The sequence below is a fragment of the Magnolia sinica genome, chromosome 4 (assembly GCF_029962835.1).
Source record: "Magnolia sinica isolate HGM2019 chromosome 4, MsV1, whole genome shotgun sequence".
NCBI classification, from domain to species: domain Eukaryota; kingdom Viridiplantae; phylum Streptophyta; class Magnoliopsida; order Magnoliales; family Magnoliaceae; genus Magnolia; species Magnolia sinica.
In genome coordinates this window covers 112,961,832-112,971,331 of record NC_080576.1, presented here as the reverse complement: position 1 = coordinate 112,971,331, position 9,500 = coordinate 112,961,832, and the positions used below count along the sequence as shown (strand labels likewise).

Below are 9,500 nucleotides of genomic sequence, written 5' to 3'. Positions count from 1 at the left end.
CGGCTGATTAATTTAGTAAAGAAAAATGAAGTTTATTATATAATCCATATAAATTTCTCCCACCATTTTGGACGGTTCAATTGAGTTACTGATAGGAAAATGAAGAATATCTTACTGCCTGCGTACCAAGCATCACAGACGACTAGAGTATCAAAGTTCTTTTTTCTTAATTAACACGTTTTATAGAAGGTTAAAAACTCAATACCATTCCTGCAACCAATTAGGATATTGTACTCGAAGAGAACTTAGATAACACGTGATCTTCCGTATACATGCACACATAAATTATTCCAGTTTCAATGCACGTACCTCAAATCGAACCGTCAAAATCGCTTTTCCAACTACAGATGGGCAATAGAAAAAAAATAGTACTGATCATATAAAAATAAGTGTATGATTGATGGACATCTGATGGAGGGTCAGGATGGAAATAGTGTAACAGTCCAAATTCTACAAACCTATGCCCAGCAATCAGAGGTCAGGGATCTCTAATAAATCTACTGTGACTATACTCCATCTAAAGTGGGGTGGTTTGATTTGATTTGATCTAAATGCATGCCACGTGTACAATTCGTGTGCGTGTGTATCAACCATGTACTTTACCAGATTATCAAATAACTCTTTTCCTTTCGGTAAAATGTTCACAGTACTTCACACACAACGTCTTGCATTAAACTTGCACATGCAAATTGCTTTATTTTCCGCTGACGTGGCACAAACATCTGAGGTGTGAAAAAAGTGGGCCATTCCATGAAGATCAGATATAGTAAAAATATTCGAACAATCCACTCATCATGTGGGCCACACATAAATCGTGTCAAATCATCGGTCTGTACGTTAATTTCGTGTGGCTCCGATGATGAATGGACGGTTATGATTTTCGTTCCAAGTGATCTTCATGATGTGGTCCACCATTCTAACGGATGGGATTTTATACACGAGTGATAAGTTAGTGGGAAACAAACGGCTGCATGCGAAAGTTACCATACAATGAACATGACCCTTTATTCTCTCAATCCATCCGATCCATCGTCCACGTACTGCTCTCGATTGTGGAATTATACATCACGGATTCATCGTACCCTAACTCGTGTCCAGACGCGAATTTATTATAATTAAAACAGTATTTCATTGATCCATACAGTTGATATTATGTGTACCACTGTAGATACGGTCGAACTTAAAATTCCTACAGATTGGATGATCTTATCCATCAAATACTTTCTTTATTCTGGACAGTTCATCTATTTTTATTAACAATCAAAATTTGGAATGTTGATTAAATTATTAAAATTTTTAATTTGAGTAATTTTGAAGTATTCCACGACAAACAGTAAAATCCTTAAGATCAACGGTCTCGATGACTGAAAAGTAGTCCCCTTTTGCATATAATGGTGTCGGACTGTATTCACGTTCCAACGCAGCAGTAGTTTATAATTTCTCTCATAGATTTTCGTCTTTTTGTGACATGAATCTTCTCTGCCAGAGCTTTTGCGAAGCTGACACCTGTGAGCAACAAAGCTCACGTACGCGCCACACGTGTGCCAGCATAGCAGGATGTGTCCAACGTCCAATCCATCTGTTAGAATGGCACCAGTATATTGACGCCCTGGACCAGAATCAGGTTGATCCACTGGTCAGGTGGGCCATAATTTGAAAAAAAATGTACGGCTGTGAAAAATTGGGGCCATCATGCTGAATGGATCAGATGTATTTTAGAGAAAACATGTACAAGGTCGGACCAACCTGATGGACGGATTGGATCTTGCAGCTATGTGGCATGCTGGTAGATGCGTGTGGCGTGTACATTATTGCACACGCGTGTGCGCTTAGAAAAGCTCCTTCGCTGCATCCCTGCTTCCTTTCTACAAAACCCTCTCTCCTTCTCTCTTCCAGGCAAGAAAATGCAGCTGCCTTCAACAAAATTCTCTCTCTCCAAAACTGCAATTTTTCCTTTTGAGGCTCAGTAGAAGCTAACAGAGGAAAAACCCATCTCTCTCTCTCTCTCTCTCTCTCCAAAAAAATGCAAATTCCATTCCTTTTGGGGCTCACTAGAAGATAACAGCGGAAAAAACCCTTCTCTCTCTCTCTCTCTCTCTCTCTCTCTCTCTCTCTCTCTCTCTCTCTCTCCGGAAAACATGGAATAGCCTTCAAAATATTCCACCTTGGTTGGACTTTTCCTGCTCTCCAACCGGCGCCCCGCCTCTTATCCTGCGCACCCTCCCCACCTTGCGTGAAGATTCTGCTTCTGGGTTCCGTTCCAAATGGCAAAAGCAGAGAATTCCCCTGAAGATATAGAAGCTGGGGGCCACCGTCGCTCTGCTAGCAGCAGCGTCGATAGCCTCTGCTTCTCAGACGCAGAGGACGAATCCTGGCATTCCCCATTAGATTCCTGTGGTGGTGGGTCCTTCGAGTGCCACTTATCGGATGCATCTGATGCTGAGATTGGGGGGGCCTCTGAGCAGCACCCTCGCCGGAATTCCTCTGCCTCGGACCACCGTTCAGATGCCAGTTTGGAGAGTAAGCTGCCGGAGATTAAGGTGCATTTGGCGAAAGCAGAGAAGGATTGCAGGATTTGTCAACTGAGCTTGGAAAGTGCGAATCAGGAGTCAGGGATTCTGATCGAATTGGGATGTTCATGCAAGAATGATTTGGCCACGGCCCACAAGCAATGTGCCGAGGCGTGGTTCAGGCTAAAGGGAAACAAGTAAGTTTTAATTGTATATATAAAAAAAAAGAATTAAAAAAAAACACAGATTTCTCTGTTGTCAGATATAAAAATTCAATCTTTGTGTTTGATTTTGGTGTTTTGGGAGAAATCACTGATAACCTTTTTGTTTTTTCTTTGATTTGCGCAAGTTAGATGTCCTGCAGATGTGTTGTGGCAGTGTAAAAAATCGATCTTTGTTTTCATTTTTGGCAATTAGAGAGAAATTGGAGATACTGTTTTGTTGCTTTTTGTTATTTGCCAATGTCATCTGTTTGGTAAAAATTCAATCATTATGTTGATTTTGAAGTTTTGGGAGAAACCATAGATAACCTTTTGTTGCTTCTAAGATTTGAAGATGTGTTCGTGAGATATAGTTATTGTTTGCGTCTCTGCTTATCTTTTTAAGTGTCGTAAATTCGCAAATAGGCTTTTACTGTTTTAGTTTTATGATTTTATCTATCTGATGAGGAGGACAATGCATGAATTCTGTTTTTAAAGATCACCGAAACTAATGTTTTTCATTGCATTTCATCAGTGAAATCGTTGAATTTTGTTCTCTTGTTTTTTTTTTTTTTTCCCTCTACTTATCTTCTGATTACTGTAAATTCCCTTACCCGGATTTCTTTTTGACTGCTGAAGAGAACAGTTAGGCTTGGTTTGGAATTTGGGTTTCAATATTTTTTTAGATCACTTGCTTTTGATTTTCCGAACATGGCAATATCGGATTTGCTCTATCTAAAGCATACAAGATTAAAAAAAGAAAAAGAAAAGTAAAAAAGAAAAACTCTTCAATGAGAAGCAAATGCATACTTTGGAAAAGAAAGGAAAAAAAGTAAAGGTGCTTGTATTAATTAAAAAGCATCAAGTATCAACAAAACAAAGTGATAAAGAAAAGTGTTGGGATTTTGCATTGGCGCTGAGGATTCTCGTCATGCCTATTGTTTTGTCATTTCCTTTTACTTCATAAATCTGTTTTTCTTTCTTTCGTACTTTTTAATTCCGTTGTTTGCTTTATGAAAGTTGGAATTTGGCTCTTCTTGTTATGGATGCGTGCATGATTCAGGTGAAAAGATTTTTGCTTGCAAATAGCAGAAACTGATGTTTGATTTAGTTGCTTAGTGTAGAGTCCAATCTCTCTGGTTTTGCATATGTACACATGAACTGTAGTTCTTATGCGATTCAAAGATGATTTTCTGAAGATTGTCTTCTTTTATTGTTTTGATCCGTTGGCTGGTTACAGAATACAGTTTTGTAAGTGCCACATTTGATAACTTAAATTTATGTTTGTTCATTTCATATTGAGGCATCGGTACTGCAGTAGGTACACATACTGATACAGTCATTTTTTCACATCAGAGATTTTAGTCGCCCTTCTGACCCACCAAGTGGTGATCCAGGTTGTTCACCTATGTCCCACCTTAGGCGTAGATGGCCCACATGGCAAAACTTCCTCACTCAGTGATCGGAAATCCACACCATCCATGCCAAGGTGAATGAGATGGTCCAGATTTCATCACACATGGACAATAATTTCTTTAATATGTGGGATTTTGACATGCATGGGACCCAGGGTATGGCCTACTAGGCTGCAACTTGGATTCAGGTCAACGCGACCTGATTGACCCTGCCCGAGTTTGGGTTGTGTCAGGCCAGGCTGTCAAGGTCCTCTTGAAAAAACCAACCCAATTTGAAGTCGGGTTGGGTTCAGCTTGAGGTGTTGAGCAAATTTGAACCGGGTTAGGTCGGGTTGGGAATAATCACATGTATTTGGGTTGGGTTGGGTTGGTTAGGTATAGAGGAATTCAGATTGTGTTTGGGATGGGCACCTCGGGTTAGAATTTGAGTCAGGTTGCAAGATGGGTTCTCCTGAGGTCAGGTTGGGCTGGGGTTGACCCTCAACCTGACCCAACCTTCCTGAGTTGCACTCCTGTGGCCTGCTAGATAGTTCATCTGCATAGCCACACGGTGTGGCGGGAGGGATGAGATATCTGTATCTAACCACATTCCATTTTCACCAGGGACCCATGTGCCCTCTTCGTAATTTTTATTTGCCCACCATGAATTATTTTTCCCTTTTTTATTGAAAGGAGTTTCAGTTAGAGAAAAGACATGCAGCTTATAATGGTGATATTGAACGTCTTCTTCATGGCCTTGGTGGCTTAACCTTTCTAATGAAAGAAAAAACCTGTTAAATAGTTTTATGATGGTTGGTTCATCGGCATGACTTTTTGTGGCTGGCTAGGTTGTGCCTTAGTGGTTTGCTGGTCTCTAGAAATTCTTCACAGGCTGTTCTGTGGCCTCTTCCTCTTCTTTTAATCTATCAAAGCTGTCTTCCCATCCAAATAATTTGAATTTCACTTGTAGTAGTTTGCATTTGGGTGCTTATTTTTTAACTAAATTGAAGTGACTCAAGTATTCAATTGATGTAAAGGAAATGGCAAAAAATGGAAGTGGGGTGGGTTATTTTAGTTCCATCCCCAATTGCAATTTCATGAGTTTCAAGTTGGATTTGAAATGGTTGAATTGTTATTTTGGGGCCAGTCCCTCATTATGAATATAGCGGAGCAGCCAGAGCTAGCTCCAGTTTGGTCATTTCCACTTTATCTATTGAGTTGTAACAGTTCAATTTGGTTGCGCGTCCACATGCGGCTTTAGGTAATGGTGAGTTCGTTTCGAGTATGTGGGTACTTCATCTGATGCAATGCTAGGGTCTTTAGCAAGAGGCCAGAACTTGTGGTAGAAATCTTAGTCTCTTTGGGTAGGGAATCCGATGAAATTGGGAGTAAATCTAATCCTAATTTAGGCAGGCCCCATATGCCCCACACAGGATTTGCTTCACTAAACTGTGCTTTGCTCTGCATAGACACAATTAGTTGCATTAGGACTTTAGTCTCTAGATTCAACATTTTGATTACTCTTGTTAGGCCAGAATCCAATATAGAAGCTGTCGTGTTAGCATCCGAGGGTGCTAGTCGCTCCTTTCTTCGGGAATTCGTTCCGTCTCCTTAATCAATAAAATTTCAGTTGCTCAAAAAAAAAAAAAAAAAAAAAAACCTTAATTGCGTTTCTGTGGGGTAAAGCGCTACTATACCATGGAGAATCATACATGGAAAGCATAGGCCCCGCCACAATTAGGATTAGGCTTTATCCCAATTTTGTGGGATCAGCTACCCAAATGGACCCTTTATTGTTTGCTGAACAGTTTACTCAAATTCCTTCCACGACTGAGTTAGAAGAGCTTTGCTAAGGTGACATGATTGTACAAGTCAGCTCCTGCCCTTACTCAAATTCCTTTCGTGACTGAGTTAGAAGAGCTTTGCTAAGGCCACATGAGTATACAAGTCAGCTCCTGCCTATGCCACCATGGGTCTCAGTGTGGTGTATAGGTGCAATATCCAAGCCGTCCATCAGGTGGATTTGACCATGCAGATGTTCTTACATGAAAATAGATCGGGTCCATTCAGCAGGTGGGTATGGGCCACAATTTTAGAAGCAGTTGGATGGGTAAAGAAACCTTCAGCCAAGTTTTTTGTTTTCCAGCGGTATGTTTGTTTCATTGACTGTGGTCCACCTGGTAAGTGGACTGACCTGATTCTTTGGCAAGATCTTCTACGTAGTGGTACCACTCTAATGAGTGGATTGGATATTATGCTGGCAGATGTGTGGCATGTACATGAGCTGCCTTGTGCACTCCCGTGGGCTTAGCAAAACTTGAGTTAGAATGTTCCACCTAGGAACCTAGGCACTTTCTTCTATCCTCATCATAAACAAAAGATTATGCTCTTTGATGTCAGGTAGGCAAGATTTTTTTATTTTATTTTTAAGTCTGAAAGATGTCATGTATGATGCATGGACATGTATCAATGTCAGACCGAGGCAAGAGATTCCAAACAGAGCCCACCCCAAAGGACCATATGTGTGGAAAGAGGCAAAACTTCATACATAACCATTTTTTTTTCTAATTATACTATAAAATATATTCAAACATACCAAAACATAATAAAAAAAAGCAGTTGTTTTTTTATTAATGTGATGTTGATGTGTGTGCTTGTTAAGTTATGACAACTGTATTTCACATGAATGTTGATTTTTAAATGAGGATTCCTTGTTTATACCTCAAAAGGTACATTAAAGCAAACCAAGTGAGAATGTACTTCTGCACTATCGGCGCTATGAATCTTTCCTCACCTTTAGCTTCCACCTGAACATGGGCAAAAGATCTTACCTCAAATCAATCCGATTCAGCTTTCTTTCTGGAATTAGGTATGCTAATCCAAGGTGACATGGGGTCCTCTCTAGCACAACTCTATGGATAAAGGCCTTAAGAGTGCTTCAGTTACACTGTGGGAGAAAGGTAAGTCTTGCTTTTTCATGATGTGATCCGTTGCTCATTTAAGCGGAAGGCAAAGATCATGCAAATCTAAAAACCCAATAGAATATCTTCAGGGGTCAATTTGGTAAGTAGAGAGGTCCACTGCCATGGAATAAGCTTAGATCAAAGCAAAAAAAAAAAAAGAATCTGAATATCTGATGTGCCCAAGGAATATTTTTTTTACCTGAAATTTATAGTTCAAACTTTTTGACTTCAGGATTTTGCTTTTCCAATGGTTTCATAAACCTTTGAGTTCATTACTAAAATGATAGAATCCAATGCACTGCTTTTCTACTCTTGCTTCCACTTGTAAATTCATTTCTAGCTACTTGTGGTTCATGAATTTACCATTTTTAGAAGATGTCTACATGCTTGATTAGCACATGTTTTTTCCATTTATATACTGTCCTCTCCTTTTCCTTTTTCCTTTTTTCTTAATGGGTACACACCCCCACTTCATATTTGTCATTATGTAGTTTGGAGCTATGATATGATTCAAATTCTTCCTACATTACAACCATGCAAAGTGGGCACATGGTCCCGCCGTTGACCATGGCGACAGCCATTCAAATATGTACTTGCGAGATGGATGTAAGACCATTTTTACCCTTGCCGTCCATTTTGCATGCCCCAACGTAATGTTGTTATCATCTTAAAACGGACAAACGGCCAACACACCAAAAGGTCCAGAGCTGTTGGGGAGTGCCGATTTATACTTATCATCATCCAACCATGCTTATTTTTCAATCATGTGCTGTCCAACATGATTGCTCCATTGCAAGTCATCGTTGATCATGGGGTTGGTTCATCTGGGCCCCACAAAAATTGTGCCATGATAAGGTGCGGAAATTCTGTGGCTAACCATAGTCCATTTATTTCTAACTCCTTATCACATTCTCCATGTTTTTGTTCTCTTTTTTGTAGGACCTGTGAGATCTGTGGCGCGACTGCACGCAATGTGGTTGGCGTGACTGAGCCTGAGATAATAGAACAATGGACTGAACCAAGCAACACCGTAACTGCAGCCCCCACGGAGTCAAGAAGCTTCTGGCATGGGCACCGCTTCCTCAATTTCCTGCTTGCTTGCATGGTATTTGCCTTCGTCATTTCCTGGCTTTTTCACTTCAATGTTTCCTCATGAATCTCACTCCTGCCCGGTTTTCTTATGTTTTGAGTCCAACCAATACCCTACCATCCGAAGAACATCAAAACAGAAGAAAAAAGAAAACCAGAGGCGACCATGAGAAATGCTTATCTGATTATTATCAGCTTGGTAATCCTATTATGAGATTGTATTGTTCCTGTTCTGGTGTCTGACAGGATGGGAACTGGTATTTTCCTGTCCTGCGGATTTCCAACATGTTCACCATCTTTCTTTTGTATTTTTCTTAGGAGGCTTGTGAGAAGCTGTTTGTGGCATTGCTTGTACACATAATCTGTATTCTTTATGTTTCTATAGCTTTGACGATCACATCATTGTTTGATATGGTGGAATATACGTTGTCTGTGTTGGGCCCACCCGTGATGCATATATAGAATCCAAACCATTTATCTAGTGCATCTTTTCATGTTCTCCTCATATCATAAGAATCGATTGACCATAGATCAGGTGGGACGTCACAGGGAGAAATGTACAATTGCCTGAAACCTATTTTTTCACTTGTTGTTGATGTTCTAAGTTTTTGAATGGTTTGAGTTTCGGCGTTCCTTCATCCTGGTGGGGTGCGCCTGATGACTGGGTTGGATGACGTGTACACAACATGGTGGATCCCACATTCCATATGGAATTTCAAGGGTAGGGGTCCCCTTCCCCTATGCACCCCATTCATCCTTCACAACGGCCCATCTGAGGATCGGGATGTTTTTGGGATCTTGGCCTAATGTGACGTGGCCCATCTAATGAACGGATTGGATGGCACTCACACCATGGAGGGCCCCACACAGCTCGACCATATGGTAATTACCATGTATTTGATGGATTGAACGCATGTGATCTTCCCCTTTGATTAGTAGGTGAGCTTGATGCCACGATACAAACCTTCCACACCTTCCTGATTGTGGCCAGTGCATTGAATCAAACCAATCTTGTATGCATGTCAATGGATCGAGCTTGCCCGGCCAACCATGCGACGAGATTGGTCTAACTTTTAGGCCCTTGGTGGGCCAGGTATGATGTTCTGGCCCTGCATGTACGTAGGACGACCTGGATTTGAATATTTTGGTCCGGGACCAGGAGGGAATCTGAATCAGGTCTGTTTATGATTTCATTGGCTGGAGCCAGGCCTAATCACAGATCCAACGGGCCCTTCTCAGGCCCAACAAGTAAGTGGACCCTGATCTCATTCGTGGGTGTTTTATGCACGTGTAATACCCAGGCTCTGTTCATCAAACGGGCCCACCATTTTTTTATTTTTTTAT

The 9,500-nt window shown here is 40.8% G+C and overlaps 1 protein-coding gene across 1 annotated transcript; it reads left to right on the top strand.

The window, feature by feature from the left end:
* Positions 1-1,885: 1,885 nt before the first annotated feature.
* On the top strand, positions 1,886-8,659 carry LOC131243895 (uncharacterized). Its single transcript, XM_058243514.1, has 2 exons — positions 1,886-2,707; positions 8,007-8,659. Exons 1-2 carry the CDS (start codon positions 2,265-2,267, stop codon positions 8,221-8,223), a joined length of 660 nt encoding a protein of 219 aa, XP_058099497.1. The 5' UTR covers positions 1,886-2,264; the 3' UTR covers positions 8,224-8,659.
* The last annotated feature ends 841 nt before the right edge of the window (positions 8,660-9,500 follow it).

Excerpts from the sequence above, each read along its gene's own strand:
- LOC131243895 (XM_058243514.1), top strand. The coding sequence starts at position 2,265 with ATGGCAAAAGCAGAGAATTCCCCTGAAGATATAGAAGCTGGGGGCCAC. Across the intron at positions 2,708-8,006 it reads TTCAGGCTAAAGGGAAACAA|GACCTGTGAGATCTGTGGCG; the intron begins GTAAGTTTTAAT and ends TCTTTTTTGTAG.